Source organism: Podarcis raffonei, chromosome 5 (assembly GCF_027172205.1).
Source record: "Podarcis raffonei isolate rPodRaf1 chromosome 5, rPodRaf1.pri, whole genome shotgun sequence".
In the NCBI taxonomy this organism is placed as follows: Eukaryota; Metazoa; Chordata; class Lepidosauria; order Squamata; family Lacertidae; genus Podarcis; species Podarcis raffonei.
In genome coordinates, this window is record NC_070606.1 from 30,870,281 (window position 1) to 30,887,658 (window position 17,378).

Genomic DNA, 17,378 nt, shown 5'->3' on the forward strand with positions numbered 1-17,378 from the left:
GGATATACAATATAGAAGAGAGCTGTTGCCTGGTTGGTTACTGTGGGAAGCAGTAGGATGCTGGACTAGATTTGTCTCTGAGAAATTCTTAAGATTCTTAAGGTATCACTAGAATCAAGTCAGCTTAGGAAATACATGATCCTAAAAAAAGAAGCTGCCTCTCTGCCATAGGAGCCAACTCCAAGGGGCGGAGGGGTCTTCGCCCCCCAAATATAATATTTGAGAGGACCAGGCCCCCTCCAAAGTTGATGGGCATTGCCATTCAAACTGTGTGTGTGTGTGCCTCATCCTGTGATTCAATTATGCAGGGAAGGCTTACCTGGGCCCTCTCCATATTTTATTCAAGTTGGCCCCCCTGCTCTGGGCACATGCAGAGTGCAAATTCCTCAGCGAAGCGGGGGGCGTTTCCTTACCAAAACCCTACTCATTATAAAGTTTTGACTTTCGGCTACTTTAAAGCGTGGAAAGTGGGGTGGCGGTGGTGGCTGAAGCAGGTAATCGAGAAGTGCGGTGTGTGTGTGCCAGCCCAGTTTGATTCAGCCAAGTTGCCACATATCTCAATGCAAATTCTTTTCACCGCTGAGATTTACTGCTCGGCCTCCGGCAGCAGCAACAGGACTCGGGCCAGAGGGAAACGGTGCTGAACTGTACGGAAACCTTTCAGCTTCACCCCCGAGGCCGCCCTCTTGCCTGCCACCTAGTGCGGCGGCGACAGCAGAGCCAACGCGGAGAAAGACGGCGATGACTCACCGAGGGGGGGAGTGTCCGTTTACCGCGCTTCACCTCAGGGGAGGCGGAGCAGCGGGAGCTGCTAGCCGGGGACAGTCGCACTCGCCGCCTGGGAGGGAATGGGCTGCCTCGGCCGCTGCCTCACGCAGCACTACGCCCGCTCGCCGGCCCTGCAGGCTTTGGGCCTCGTCCGCTCCCGGGCTTTGCCCTCCTCCCGCGCCACCAGCGACCGCTCGGCTTCCTCAGCCCCGGGCCTCCCCACGTTTCGCTCCCCCTGTTGGCGGGGCTGGGCCTGGCCAAGAGCCGCCTCCCGCAGCCAAGCGCCGCCTCGCTTCCTCGTCAGCAGCGCCGCCGGGGCGGGGCTCTTTCCTTTTACCCCGGCGTCGGCCTTGAGCAGCCGCTTGTGCCACCACCTCAGCGGAGAAGATTCCCAGGAAATGCCCGCAGCCCCCCGGCCAGACTACGAGAGTGAGGACGAGATGGAGCCCCGCACCCCGATGGACGCCGAGGCCGCCCTGGAGGGCAGCGGCAAGAAGCGCAAGGTATCCGGGGAGAGGGAGAACGGGAGAAGACGCCGGGCCGGCTGGGCCTCGTGGCCGCGAGTGGAGAGGCGAGCCGGGCCCGGGAGGAGGAGCCAAAGGCGGCTTCTCTTCCTCAGCCGCGGCTCTCGGCGGCCGCGTAGTCGAATTCTCGCTTCTCGGAAGCGCAAGAGCGCGTGGGGCGAGCCGCTGCCACGCGGCTGCCTTTAACAACGTGGGCCTCGCCAGTCTTGCTTCTCTCCTCCAACTCCCCTCCCCCCGGCCGAAATTATTTTTTTTTTAAACCAAGCACTCCTAATTTTATTTCTTTATTTTTTAAAAGGGGAAGTGCTCCTTCGCGCAGCGCATAGTTTGTAACTGCGGGGCTCGCCCTCTCAGGAGGCAGTGAGGATGGCCGCCAACTTGGATGGCTTTCTGAGAGGATTATGCAACGGGAGGATAAAGCTATCCGTGGCTACTGGGCACGGTGGCCAAGCTCGGCCTCCCCAGTTGGAGGCAGCGGCGTTTCTGAAGGCCGGTTGCTGGAAACCACGGGAGGAGAGAGCGGCCTTGTGCTCCTGCTGTGTTCCCTGGTTTCCCGCGGGTGTTTGCTTGGCCACTATGAGAGCAGGATGCTGGACTAGATGGGCCATTGGCCTGATCCAGCAGCCTCTTTATGCTCTTAGTTACTTGCGTGTAATTCGAAAGATGCATGGTTGAGCTGCATTGTAGAGTAAGCAGTACGTTATTATTATTGTTTATTAAGTTTGTTATTCACTTTATCTTGCCAAACAAGGAAACAAACAAACCCCCCACGTAGATACATTAAAGCCAGGGTGAGGGTTACATAATAGAAAATCCCATCTACTTCTAAAAGGCAACAGAAGTATGCCTCACTGAGGTCAGTGGGACTTTACATAAGGATGTAATTGCATACAAACACAATGAACTGCATAGCTTCAAATAATATAGGGGGAAATGTGTTTTTCCATGCGGGGGGTGTAGATATGTCTGTGCATTATTAATTTGAGGTTGTTGTTTATTGTAGAAGGATAAAAAAGATAAATCTAAAAAGCATAAAATGAAAATTAAAGAAACACCAACAGAGGAGAATGAACTGTCTGATACAGAATTGGAACCACCCAAACCAAAGAAAAGTAAGAAAAAGAAAGAAGTTTTTGATGACATTGAAGTCATAATTGCGGAACACAATACAACATCCTCCATCACTAATGGGGTTGGCAAGTCAAAAAAGCAGGGTAATGCTGAAGAATCAAATACGGAATGTGAGAGTGACCAAGATCAGGTGAGATGATACCTTCAGACCTACCTTTCATTTTGTATACTTAATTTCAATGGAATTTCAGTGTAGAAGTTGGGAAAGGTGAGTGTATTAACCCATGTACTGAGGCAAGGTGTAGTCATAATTCCTTTTCCAAGCACAATTCAAAGTGTTGATACTTAATTTTTGAATCCTTAACATGGTTTGGGACTTGGATACATGAAGGAATTCCTTTCTGTGTTTTCATGCCCGGGGCCTTAGGTTATCTGTTATCATTGTGCCATCACCTGAAATGTAGATTGCATTGAGAAAAAGTACCTCCTTGGTGTGACAGAACTTTATATAATCATTTTGTCACCAGATGAAGACTTTTTAAACTTCTCCCAGACTCTTTAGGTTCCAAGTTTCAACTGTTTCAATTACTTATATCAATTGCTGGTTTTAATTGTGATGTTTCATTTTTTGTTATTGTAAAGACTTTATGGTGGTGTTTTGTTGTGGGTCACCCTGGGACACAGCATTTATTTAATATATTTCCTGAAGAGAAGTATAGATGAAATAATAATAATTAAAAGTAGAATGTTTCCCAGTCTAGTCCACACACCTGTTTTCCAGCATTAGAAAGTTGTCTCCAAATATTCCATACATTGGAGATGCAAGGGCATTTTGTTAAACTTGGGACTTCCAAGTGCACAGACCCAAGGATTTGGATAAACAGGCTGAAGGTGTCCATTTTCTGAGTTCAGTTTGAGGATAAAGGGCCTTGTTCATGTAGATGCTATGGCAAAAAATACTCTAACGTAGGGGTGGCTAACTCCTAAATTGACTGAAATTACAGTAAAACACCACAGTAGGAAAAACAGTAACATCAAGATGAGTAGCACCAGACTCATTTAAAAAGAGGTCATCTGAAGTTTAAAAGGTTGACAATGAAAAGACATAAATGTTTGGGGAGCATTCCTAGCAAAAGTCCCACAATTGAGGTGATGCAGTCAAAATGTTTGTGGTTGCTTTAGAAGGTGGGGTACCCAGAAGAAGGTCTCTAACACAGAATGCTGCTGTCAGTCCATGTAAATACTGAGATGGACCAGTGGTCTGTTTCACAATGATGTAGCTTCTGATGTTCATAACATACATCAAGTTTGGAGGCTACCAGACTTTGTATGAGGAACTTAAAATAATTACCGTATTTTTCGCACCATAGGACGCACTTTTTCCCTCCTAAAAAGCAAGGGAAAATGTGTGTGCGTCCTATGGAGCGAATGCAGGCTTTCGCTGAAGCCTGGACAGTGAGAGGGGTCGGTGCGCACCGACCCCTCTCGCTCTCCAGGCTTCAGGAAGCTATCCGCTAGCCGTGGGAGACCCAGCTCTCCCACGGCTAGCGGAGCGCTGCATTAATCCCGAAGCTTGGGGCGTGCGGAGCTCAGCGCGCCCCAAGCTTCTGGGTGCCGGCAAGGTCTCCGCTAGCCGTCTAGACCTTGCCGGCACCCAGAAGCTTGGGGCGCGCTGAGCTCCGCAGCCCCAAGCTTCGGGATTAGCGCTCCGCTAGCCGTGTCTAGGCTGCGGATATCAGCCTGCTTCCCGGAGCGTCGGGCGCCCTGAAAGCAGAGCGCCCGGCGCTTCGGGAACACATCCGCAGCCTAGGCAACCCTGCGGGAGATCCCGCAGGGATGTCTAGGCTGCGGATAGCAGCCTGCTTCCCGGAGCGTCGGGCGCCCTGAAAGCAGAGCGCCCGGCGCTTCGGGAACACATCCGCAGCCTAGGCAACCCTGCGGGAGATCCCGCAGGGATGTCTAGGCTGCGGATAGCAGCCTGCTTCCCGGAGCGTCGGGCGCCCTGAAAGCAGAGCGCCCGGCGCTTCGGGAACACATCCGCAGGGTGGGGAGCCCTGCAGGAGTTCCCCGCAAGGCTCCCCAAGCTGCGGATAGCAGCCTGCCGCCCGGCGGGTGGGGCGCCCTGAATCAGAGCGCCCCTCGCGCCGGGCAGACATCCGCAGGGTGGGGAGCCCTGCAGGAGTTCCCCGCAAGGCTCCCCAAGCTGCGGATAGCAGCCTGCCGCCCGGTGGGCGGGGCGCCCTGAATCAGAGCGCCCCTCGCGCCGGGCAGACATCCGCAGGGTGGGGAGCCCTGCAGGAGTTCCCCGCAAGGCTCTCCAAGCTGCGGATGGCAGCCTGCCGCCCGGCGGGTGGGGCGCCCTGAATCAGAGCGCCCCTCGCGCCGGGCAGACATCCGCAGGGTGGGGAGCCCTGCAGGAGTTCCCCGCAAGGCTCCCCAAGCTGCGGATAGCAGCCTGCCGCCCGGCGGGCGGGGCGCCCTGAAGCAGAGCGCCCCTCGCGCCGGGCAGACATCCGCAGGGTGGGGAGCCCTGCAGGAGTTCCCCGCAAGGCTCTCCAAGCTGCGGATGGCAGCCTGCTGCCCGGCGGGTGGGGCGCCCTGAATCAGAGCGCCCCTCGCGCCGGGCAGACATCCGCAGGGTGGTGAGCCCTGCAGGAGTTCCCCGCAAGGCTCCCCAAGCTGCGGATAGCAGCCTGCCGCCAGGCGGGCGGGGCGCCCTGAATCAGAGCACCCCTCGCGCCGGGCAGACATCCGCAGGGTGGGGAGCCCTGCAGGAGTTCCCCGCAAGGCTCCCCAAGCTGCGAATAGCAGCCTGCCGCCAGGCGGGCGGGGCGCCCTGAATCAGAGCGCCCCTCGCGCCGGGCAGACATCCGCAGGGTGGGGAGCCCTGCAGGAGTTCCCTGCAAGGCTCCCCAAGCTGCGGATAGCAGCCTGCCGCCCGGCGGGCGGGGCGCCCTGAATCAGAGCGCCCCTCGCGCCGGGCAGACATCCGCAGCTTGGGGAGCCCTGCAGGAGTTCCCCGCAAGGCTCCCCAAGCTGCGGATAGCAGCCTGCCGCCCGGAGGGCGGGGCGCCCTGAATCAGAGCGCCCCTCGCGCCGGGCAGACATCCGCAGGGTGGGGAGCCCTGCAGGAGTTCCCCGCAAGGCTCCCCAAGCTGCGGATAGCAGCCTGCCGCCCGGTGGGCGGGGCGCCCTGAAGCAGAGCGCCCCTTGCGCCGGGCAGACATCAGCCAGCCCCACAAGCTCGGGGGACAGCAGGGAGGCGCAGCGCCACTATCCCGCTGTTCCTCGACCTGGTTCGGTTTCCCTGACCTGCTTTTGGGGGGGAAATAAAGGGAAAATTTTTTCCCTTTATTTCCCCCCCAAAAAACTAGGTGCGCCCTATGGTCCGGTGCGTCCAATCGTGCGAAAAATACGGTACCTTTATGAATTGTCACTGGTTCCCGTTCAAGTATGTAGTGCAGTCTCTGAGCCACATCATCAGTGTTTTGCCCTTGTTTAGCTGTTCTGTTGATAAATTATGCCTGTTGACAATGCACTTTCAATATAATAGGCTTGCTGTAAGTGTTTTGTACTGAGGTTTCTGTTCTTTTCTTGTTCATCTATACTACAAGTTTATGAGAGCCTTATGTACTGGATATCTTTGTATCTCTTGCCTTCCATTCCTTATTTCCCCCCAAGATGTTTGAATCTGTGAAAACATTTACCAGATATATTAAACATTTTTCCTTCCGGCACTTCTAGCACTTTCTGAAATATTTTGAATTGATTTTCTATAACTAATCTTTTGCATTAAAAAAATCCCAACAGGAATTGACTGAAGAGCAAAAGGAAGGAGACTTTGCCAACTTTAATCTCTCTAAAGCAACAATTGACCTTCTGAAAGGTATGTTCTTTAAATGTTTACAGTCTGAAGCAGAACACTCCTCTTCCCCCCCTCCCTGCCCATTTTCATCTTGCTCTCCCCAGGACTGGTTATTTCATTATGTCTTAGAATGGTGGCTGAGCAATAGTAGATGAGATTCCATGTAAGTACAGAATGATGCACATTGGAACAATAGTCAAAATTTACAAATACCCTGATGCATTCTAATTTGGCTGTGAACACCAAGGAGAGAGATCTCAGAATCATAGCTGAAAACAGCTTAGTATACAATGACAATGAAAAAAAACCATATTTGATACTGAGACTAGAAAATAAAATGGGAATGAAAATTTCAATATAATAACCAAACCATTTGCCTAAAATGCCAGTTCTAGTAATTCTATGTGTTTTTCTTAAAAAAGAAGTTGACTTAATGCATACAAACCTTTCACACCTTTTTGTGGTGGCTATGCAGTGTTAAAGCCTCACAAAATCTAACACAAATAAATGATATATATACAACTGTAATGTCATTTAATTATGGAAACCTTAACACACCTGATGAAAATGACAAATCAGACAGCTTCTAAACATTTTAGACCCATTTTTAGATCATAATGATTCTCTCCAAACTACAGCTCCACCTGAGAATTACCAAACTCTTCTAAATTAAGTGATTAGATTACAGTTTTGTAATATTTCTTGTATACTTCTCTGTGTGGTTCTTCCCCACCCTGATCATTCTTGTTTCTTTCTATCTTTAAGTATCTGAAAATACTTTAAAATTCTGTTTGGAATTCTTTACATGATTATTATTTTTTGTATGAGAATTTCTCAGTGTTAATTCTTGAGCATCCAGTGCAAGTTGACTGACTAGATTCAGTTAAGAAAAAAAGAGAAAATTTCTTTCACAACTCAAAATGCATGACATTCATTTCTTACTATTACTAAATTACTAATTTAGATAACTTTGAAGAGAGGTTAGACAAATTCATAGGTGGCCATCAGCTACAATAATTAAATGTAGCTTCCATTTTAAAGAGGCAATAAACCCCTGATTTCTAAATAATAAAGATAAACAAAGCAGTCATCACATTTGTGTATAGCAAAAGCATCTGGCTAGGTAACTGCTATTAGACAGAATGCTTGACTAGTAGTACCTTGATCTACATTGGAAATGTAATTAGCAACATATTCAATGAAGCTTCACATCTGTTTCCTCCAATATTTAATAAAAACACTTGAATTACTTTCATGCTATGAATTGGGTTCTTTTCGTATAAGCAATTGTCAGCTGTTGAATAATGATGATTTTACCTCTTTCTATATAAAAGCCTTAACTGTATTCTTCCACAGCCCGTGGAGTTACCTACCTGTTTCCAGTTCAAGTAAAGACTTACAAGCATATTTCTGATGGCAAAGATGTAATAGCCCAAGCTCGGACTGGAACCGGGAAAACCTTCTCTTTTGCCATTCCTTTAATTGAAAAACTTCAGGGAGATCCCCAGGAAAGAAAAAGAGGCCGCACACCAAAGGTGAGTGAAACTGACTTATGCTTCTTCCCCCTCCCCTGCTGCAGCCCCCAAATTCCCCCAGATGTGCTCCACAAAGTTGGGAGACCCTCCAGAGCAGATTGGGCAGGTAGGAGGAGGAGATTTTCACCTATGCAGCTCTGAATATCTCCCACCATGTGTATAATAGTGTATGTTCAGGTAAAAATAAACTTGCAAAAATTCTGAAGATTTAAATAAAAGGATATTTTAGCCCATACTTTTACAACACTCAAATAACACTAACTGCATTTCAATAAAATGTTTAGGTTTTGGTCCTCACTCCAACCAGAGAGTTGGCAATGCAAGTAGCCAGAGACTTCAAAGATGTCACAAGGAAACTCACTGTGGCTTGCTTCTATGGAGGAACAGCATACAATGGACAACGTAAGAAATAACAACAGTGTTGTTTTTTGTTTTGTTTTTTTTGCGGTAGTAGCACTTTAAAAAAAGAAAGAAAGAAGGTTATCTGTGTGATTGAGGAGAAAACACCATTAAAATGTGAAGAAATAGTGTTACCTTTAGATTAGGCTCTATTCCTGCTTGTTACATAAATGTTAGCATTGGTGGTGTGTTATTAGGTGCTAAAGACACATTCACTCTATATCCCTGCTTTTAAAAAGTACTTTTTTAAAAAACTGAAGTGGTACTGGTCCCCCTTTCAAACAAAACAGAACACAAGTACAGTCAAACCTCGGCTCCCGAACGCCTCCGTTACCATGCATTTCGGCTCCCGAACACCGAAAACCCGGAAGTAAGTGTTCTGGTTTCGAACGTCTTTTTGAGGCTGAATGTCCGATGCCAATCGGAGGCTGTGCCTTGGTTTTCGAATGGTTTTGAGAGTCGAACGGGCTACCGAAACTGATTGCGTTCGACAACCGAGGTTTGACTGTACTTCACTATTTCACTTTTCTTGTGCTCAGAGGTGTGTGGTGAAACTTGAAAGTTACCTATAGGAAATCAGTGTTGCTTAATAGCTAGGAAGGGATATCAAAAACTGAAGAAAATAATTACAGTTCCGTCCTGTGTATTTTTACTTGGGTGGAACTAACTTCCACTGTATTCAGTGCAGCTCATTCTCAGGTTAAGTAAGCATAGGATGGCAGACTTAGATTATATCTTAAAGCAAAGGGATTAATGGAAGCACTGACAAATGTCCAAATGTATATTAAAGTTACACATTTTGGAGAGTAGCATGCATGAAGGTTTGGGCGCTACCAAAGTAGTTCCTGCAAACTTTAGAACATTGTCGTAGATATGATCATGTGTCACAGGAAACTGTTTTTTAGAAATGTGCTGCAGAGCTGTTTCATCTTCACATGGCATTTCGTCACAATTCATGAAACTAATTCTTCAGCAATTTAATACATAATCAACATTAACTTTCCTTCTCAGTTGATCTTATGCGTAATGGCATTGACATCCTGGTTGGGACTCCAGGTCGAATTAAAGACCATCTTCAAAATAACAAATTGGACATTTCCAATCTAAAGCATGTTGTCCTGGATGAAGTTGACCAGATGTTGGACATGGGATTTGCGGAACAAGTAGAGGAAATTTTAGCATATGCTTATAAAAAAGGTAACTACTTCATCTTCACCTGTCATGTGAAGCCATAGAGCTCTTTTGTATCCGGATCTGTTTGCTCAGCAGACACTGTGCTGTCCACCTTAGTCTCTCACCTGAATTGAAAGTACTGTGGAGGATTGGTCAATTTGTAGTGGAGGATTAAATTTGAAAGCAATTTAGTCTTACTCTCTTTCAGTGTCAGAGGACTTTAAATATAATTTGAGCCCAGTGCATAATATAAAGGTAAAGGTACCCCTGCCCGTACGGGCCAGTCTTGACAGACTCTAGGGTTGTGCGCCCATCTCACTCAAGAGGCCGGGGGCCAGCGCTGTCCGGAGACACTTCCGGGTCACGTGGCCAGCGTGACATCGCTGCTCTGGTGAGCCAGAGCCGCACACGGAAACGCCGTTTACCTTCCCGCTTGTAAGCGGTCCCTATTTATCTACTTGCACCCGGGGGTGCTTTCGAACTGCTAGGTTGGCAGGCGCTGGGACCGAACGACGGGAGCGCACCCCGCCACGGGGATTCGAACCGCCGACCTTTCGATTGGCAAGCCCTAGGCGCTGAGGCTTTTACCCACAGCGCCACCCGCGTCCCATAGTGCATAATATAGCATATAAATAAAAAAATGAGCTATATGTACATTGGGTTAAAATTATTATGATACTTTAGTTTTAGATTTAAAAGTTATTTTAAAGTATTTTGAAATACCCAGTGTCACACATTGCTTCTAAAAGGGAATGATGCTCTAAAAAAGGTTTGGTATGGGGTTGTGTTCCTAATGGCGTTTCAATAATTTTTTTAATTAAAGCTTATTAAAACTAGAACAGGAAAATGCTCACAAGTAAAGCATGAGACACTGGATATACAAGACACGTGCATTCATTTGGGTTTCTATTTTTATACTCTACATCTGCTTCTGTTGAATAGTAATACCTTGAGTGCACATGTTGAGAATTATCAGGAAGTAAGAGTGCACAAATGTTAATGTAATTTTTTCTCTTATTCTGAGTGGCATTTTGCCTCTATATCTATATGATGATTATAGATTTTCATGTATTTTTAATTGTGGAAATTAGTTTAATTGCTTTAACTTTATATGACACAATATTTGTTTTGTGTTAAAGATTCTGAAGACAATCCACAGACATTACTCTTTTCTGCAACTTGCCCACATTGGGTTTATGATGTAGCAAAGAAATACATGAAATCTAGATATGAGCAAATTGATCTTATTGGAAAGAAGACTCAAAAGACTGCAATGAATGTAGAAGTAAGTAATTTCTTCCAGTGAAACAAGATTAAATTTGTGTGTACCAAGTGTAATTCTTTTCTTTAAAAAGCAAGCAAACCCACAGTAAAGATAATTGGGTTGGATCCAAAGTTGGTTATGCTTCGGTCAAACTGTAATCAATTGCATTTAAGTCATAACTTATGGCCCACTCCTAGGCATGTCAACTTAGAAGCAAGTCCTATTGAATTCACTGGGGCTTACTCCCAGGTAAACAGGGCTGATTCCAGCCTAACTTGTACCATTGATTTCAGTGGGAGGAATGTTCAACTAATTTAGCCTTTAGTCATAGCTTCTTTTATTGCTAACCAGCATTAATTTCATTTTCTGACAGCATTTGGCTATTGAATGTCATTGGTCCCAGAGAGCTGCAGTCATTGGAGACGTTATTCAAGTCTACAGTGGTAGTCATGGACGTACCATCATATTTTGTGAGACCAAAAAAGAAGCAACTGAACTGGCCCTGAATGCCTCAATAAAACAGGTGCAATGACCCTCATTTCTGTAAAGGATTGCTACAAATTCAACTTAACTTGAACTGACTGTGGGAAAGGATGTCTTGCTTAAGTGAATGCCATTTTGGCAGTCTCACAGTGCAAGTATCCTGTTTTCTGCATGAATGTATTCGTGCAGCTATAGATATTTTAGCATTACACTATTCATGAAAAGGGGAAAAATAGAAAATAGGTATGTCAGAATTCAGGGAAAATATTCTTTTGCATCCAGTATCTGTCAGAGCTCATTTAAATTGCTTTTGGGGTTGGGAGGAAACTGATCCTTCTCATTTGTCACTTCTGCCAATAATCTCCCATTAACTCTGTTTTATGTACTTAGGATGCACAGTCTTTACATGGTGATATTCCACAAAAGCAGAGAGAAGTTACACTGAAAGGCTTTCGCAATGGATCATTTGGAGTTCTGGTTGCAACCAATGTAGCTGCCCGAGGTTTAGATATCCCAGAGGTTGATCTGGTAATACAAAGTTCACCACCAAAGGTAAATTACTAGTTCCTAGTGGAAAGGAGAGAACCCCCTTTAATTGTATGCTCATGTTGCAGGCCAGAGGTAGCTTACTTAAAGTGACAGACAACATTGGATGCCACATGTAGTGTTTTGTGCAATTGGTCTTTCATTTTGCATAACTAAATGCTCTTGCATGTCAGTAAATGTGAATGTTTGGCTTCTCTGTAGCTTTTTCATAAGATTAATATAAGCATTCCCCACAACTTTTCATTTGTGAAGGATGTAGAGTCCTATATTCATCGTTCTGGGCGCACAGGTCGAGCTGGCCGAACTGGGATGTGCATCTGTTTCTATCAGCGCAAGGAAGATTATCAGCTGAGACAAGTAGAACAAAAAGCGGTAATTATCTTCTTCCAACTTTTTTGTGTCATTTATATGTTGGATATCTAAGCCATTGCATGTGTTTCCAGGGGTGGCTTTTCACTTGAATAATATACATACTCTTACTGTTAACTTCAGGGGATTACATTTAAACGCGTGGGTGTTCCTACAGCAACGGACATTATTAAGGCTTCCAGTAAAGATGCTCTCAGGTACTTCATTCTTTGTTTATATTTTGAACTTAATGCAGTGTCCAGCGCGTGTCACGAGTTTCCATTAACCATATCTGTCCAAGATCAGATCAGGATATTGACTTAATGAAGACAGATTACAGATTCTGCTTCACAGCCTTCTATTTTAGCTCACAAGAACAGTAGCACTGTTGCACATTTTTGTTTCTTTGCAGCTGTGGAGAGTATGTATGTGGGTGTGTACTGATTTGATCTGAATTTGTCAGGAAAAACTAAGAAAGAAATTACTGGAGGCATACGGGGAAGTTTGGGTAATAATCTAGGGATTGCATCCAGTTGGTCTTCCCCCTCTGTGTTCTCCATGCTCCTCAAAAAGCTGACGCAGAGTTTTGGGGAGTGAGGGGACTCGCCTGAACAACGTGGGGAGGAGAAAATGATTTATCTACCCACTTCTGTTGTAGTCCAGCATATGCTGTTGAGTGGAGCTCCCTTAACCTCTGAAAAAACTTTTTGTAGAAGGCAAAGTGGGAAGAGGAGAAGATTATGGAAGTCACCTTCTGTCAGCCATTGGATACAACCCTAGAATTCCAAAGCTGCAATCCTGTACATATTCTGAAGTAAGCCCCAAAATAGTGGGGTTTGCTCTCTAGTGTGTATTCAGGATTGCAGCCTTGTTTAAGCTTCGGTATCTCCTGTGTTATAAAATGTACACTTCTCATTTCAGCAGTTTACATGACACTGACTAATCTTTTGTTCAGATCTTTGGATTCCGTTCCTCCATCTGCCATTGACCACTTCAGACAGGCAGCTGAACGGCTGATAGAGGAAAAGGGGGCAGTGGAAGCTCTGGCTGCCGCACTGGCTCATATTTCTGGAGCTACTGCCATTGAACAGCGTTCTTTGCTCAACTCGGATGCGGTAAATATGGCATGCAGTTGCATAACATTTATATAGTCTATATAAGATCTATTTTAAGGATTATCCTAGTCAAACTTTCCTGATAGGACTCTCCATTATCTGGGTGAGAACACAGCGAAACTGCCACACCCAAAAGGTCACACCCCCTCCTGACATACTGAATGTACCAATACATTTTCTTTTTGACAAAGGACTAGCCAGTGTGGTATAATGGGTACGCCACATACGCCACCTTGAACCTGGAGGAAAAGGTGGGATATAAATGCAACAAACTAAGTAAATGAATGAATAATATTTGAGCCATAGTTAAGTGATTGTGCATGGGCCCTGTAATTCCTTCTTTGGCAGGGAATCTTTTCCTCCCACCACCAAGGATAAAACACATACATTCATAGACATTGAATTTCGTGATGGCACCAATATTAACTACTGTTAAGGTTATCCAGGATTCCCTTTTAACTGGAATTTGAATGCTGCTTATATCTGCACTGGCCCTAATTGTATGACTGGCCTCCCAATGAGGATGTATTAAGGAAATTAAATATAGATTGGATTTATAAAAGCTAAACAGTCTATTTGGTAGTTTCACTGAATTATTGTGGAACCCTTTTTGTACCCTATGTTGTTTTTATTAATAATCAAATTCTTATACCTCATCCTTCATCTTTGGATCTTAGGACGGTTCACAGCATAAAAATACAAGATAAAAACACAAAACACATAATAAAAACAAGAAACAAAACAGTAACCCCAACCCCCTCTCAAAAACACAATATATAGGATGTCAGTCAGCCAAAAGCCTGGTTGAATGGGAATGTTTTCACCTGGAGCCTAAAGTTGTATAATGAAGGTGCCAGGGGAATCTCCTCTGGGAAAGCATTCCAGTATAAAGGCCCTGTCATGCATCACCTCCTACCAGACAGCCCCCATTGACAACATTAGTAACAAGGCCTCGCCTGATTGTAAGGTCCAAATATGGGTGATACTGGGGAAGGTACTCTATTAGATACTTGGGCCCCAAGCCACTTGGGGCTTTATATAGGCTAGTACTCTACTAACACCTTGAATTTGGCCTGGTAGTTCACTGACAGCCAGTGTGGTGCTTTCAGGATTGGTAGCACATATTATTGTCAGGCTGCACCACTTACAACCTAGCAGCCATTAGTTGTAATGTAAAGACCTTTATCAAAAACTCTTAACAATTAACAGGTTATATCCCTCTGCTGTTACTGTAAATGTCAATTGCTGCTTGCTTTTTTAAAGGGTTTTGTGACCATGACTCTTCAGTGTTCAGTAGAAATGCACACCATTGGCTATGCTTGGCGAGGTCTGAAAGAACAGCTGGGTGAGGACATTGACAGCAAAGTGTCCCGAATGCGCTTTCTTAAGGGGAAGACGGTAAGAAATATTGACCTAGACATTTTGTAGGTATTTGCTAGTTGAGCATTTTATAGTATTTGTTTTTCCTCATCTGTTCTGATAACATGCAAAGCACAGGTTTTGTACTTGAAAACCAAAATGGTATTGGTGAAATAATATGAGGATGAATTTTATAATTAGAGTTAGTGTTGTCGTAGGATAGAACATAATACGTTGGAAATATGCAGAGTTGAATCATCACTTTTATGTGGCCGTGAGTAAGTCCTAGCTCTCTAACATTGTAAATAGAATATTAATTATGTACTCTAGAATTACTATGAATAAGGATTACAGAGCATGTTGTAACATTCATAAAATGTTTGGAAGTAAGGGTTATTTGATTTGCTTTATAAGTGACGGAATAAAATACAAGCACTTCTTTGTGTAGACGTCATATTTTTGCAGGAAATTTTTCAAGTACTGTACAGTTATTACTTCTGGTTAATGTTAATGGCTGACAAATCCTTTCATCCTTCTCCATTTGACTTGTGTTTAGTTATTAAAAAAACAGCCATCTGTGTTTTTCCTCATCACACTATAGTAGGCTTTTCTGGTTCTTAAAGCTGGTCTGTAAAATACTTGGCCTTCGCCAGTACCTGAACTATTCACTTAGACGCTGCTCTATAATTTTTTTGTACAAATCAAATGCCGGCACTTTGTCAGGCAGTTACTGTTGCATCTTAATATGTGAACTAATAAGGTTGCCTTCTTCAAAGTGTTGCAGATTTCTTTGTTTAATGCCTGACGATCAGTGTCTCTCTCTTGTATTCAGGGTGTGTGCTTTGATATTCCTGTGGCTGAACTAAATAAAGTACAGGTGAGAAATTGCTACTTAATGGATTTTTAAGTTTTTTCCACTTTATTATTAATACATAAATGAAGAAATATGACCTGCTATCATTATAAAAACATTAAATTGGAAATGTTGCATTTTAGGAAGGAAGAAATTGGTTTAAGAAATTTAATCAAGGGGTGAAATGGAACCTGATAGTTTCTACTCTTCTTTATCATTACATACTTCTCATCCGATATTCCATTCCATTCAGAGCAACACCATCACATGGTTAAAACATGCATTTTATCAGATTATGTCCAATAACTAGAGGCAGTGTAATTAACTTTTCAATGGCATTTATAACATCCCTGGCCACTGGTCTTGCTTGCTAGGGATGATGGGAGTTGTAGTTCAAAAGCAGCTGGAAACAAGTTTGGGAAACTGATCTAAACACTAGTTAAAGTAAGAAACATGGCTTCTTTTTTTACAGAAATGCTCGCTTTTGGAAGTTTTGAAACTTTAATCAACTTTTGTTGGTCATTGTATGGAAGAAACATAGGAGGAAATAACAGGTTACCTTGAGGTGTCAAGAGGCAATATAACAATACTTTTCTTAACTTACTTTGATGCCAGGGGGGTGGGAATCTTCCATGTAGCTGATAAAACTTCTATCCTTTTATTTTATGTGATGTTTGCAAATACTGGTTTGTAAATTCAGTGCCGATTGTAGAGATAACAAAAAAATTGTTTTTTATTAGCAAACATGGCAGGATACAAGACGCTGGCAACTTTCTGTGGCAACAGAATTGCCCGAGCTTGAAGAATCACGTGACAGCGGCCGAAGTGGTGGCTCGGATTTCAGGAATGGAAGGCGAGGTGGCGGCTCCAACAGGCATGACAGATTCAGAAACAGGGGCCAAAAAAGAAGCCATAGCCGGGCTTTTTGATCATTTGTTAATATGTCATACACAACTGGGACTAAATCACTTGTTTTATCAGAAGTAAAGTTGGTTACACTTTCCTATGTGCTTTTTATTGCTTTCTTAGATTTGTCTCATTCATACAATTCTGGCCGCATAACTCACTTGTTGGGGTAGGGAAACGGGAGTGAATCGTTCTAGTTTTGAATGTTACTAGGTAATTTTGCAATAAGGACTTCGGTCCAGAGTTTGCTTAATTCCCCCTGAAAAAAATTGCTTTGGGGGGGGTTAGAGGTTATCCTCTGGAACAATATGTGGCTCTAGGGGACTGCACAGGGAGTGGGGAATTTGACAAATGTTGCCTCCTTCTCTCCCCTCCCCCATTCCACTAGCAGGATTTCACCACTCGCTAAAAAAGCTGTGGACAGAAGGAGCCATTGTTGTTTGCAGAAGGCAAAGTCCGGCTCCAACCCAAGGGCTGCTATGCCATCCCTTTGTGCTAGTTAGTGTGAGTGGATGGTGGTGTAGGATCAGGAGCCAGCTGTACTAAATGCAGTGGTGCTCAACCCCAATCTTCTACATTTCTCTGAAGGCCATAATCATGATCACTTTGCTTGGCTGCTGACAGATGACACCACAACCTACAGCTTTCTGAGAGGTGTCAGGCCATTGTAGTAGCCTTGGAGGGAGGTGGCAGTGGGTGGTCCAGGCAAGCTTTGGAGAAAGTTAAAACTAGCCAGGGCAGCTACTCATCAGCTGTCCTGCTCCGCTGCCCACTTTACCCACTATGTTGTTTCAGCTTTGGTGGCAGAAGGCAAAGAGGTGGGAAGTGACAGGAGAGCAGTATGGTTGCTAGGGAGCTGTCCTATCATGAGTGTCATTCTACAGCTCCCCTGAGCTGTTGTCTTCTGCTTGCAAAAGGTCTCAGCTGAGTAGTGTGGGAGACTTGGTGAGGCCTGGAGAGAAGTGGGAGCTTTGTGGGGAAGGGGTGTGGTTGGTGCACCTTGGCACTGTTTTGCACCTCATGGGGTGGGGAGCAGAAGGATGGACTGAAGAACGTTGAAGCTATTGGCGGGGGGCAGGCTTGGGAATCTCCGTGTGATATTTCAGATCAGGATGTGTTAGTGGGACAATCACATTTCAATTACGTGACATTGCAATTATGTCATGTGA

The 17,378-nt window shown here is 44.9% G+C and overlaps 1 protein-coding gene across 1 annotated transcript; it reads left to right on the forward strand.

The window, feature by feature from the left end:
- Positions 1–829: 829 nt before the first annotated feature.
- On the forward strand, positions 830–16,306 carry DDX21 (DExD-box helicase 21). Its single transcript, XM_053388454.1, has 15 exons — positions 830–1,271; positions 2,296–2,553; positions 6,174–6,249; positions 7,585–7,763; positions 8,048–8,165; positions 9,174–9,359; positions 10,475–10,620; positions 10,973–11,122; positions 11,473–11,634; positions 11,881–12,000; positions 12,121–12,194; positions 12,932–13,091; positions 14,355–14,489; positions 15,283–15,327; positions 16,044–16,306. Exons 1-15 carry the CDS (start codon positions 849–851, stop codon positions 16,230–16,232), a joined length of 2,421 nt encoding a protein of 806 aa, XP_053244429.1. The 5' UTR covers positions 830–848; the 3' UTR covers positions 16,233–16,306.
- Positions 16,307–17,378: the final 1,072 nt, after the last annotated feature.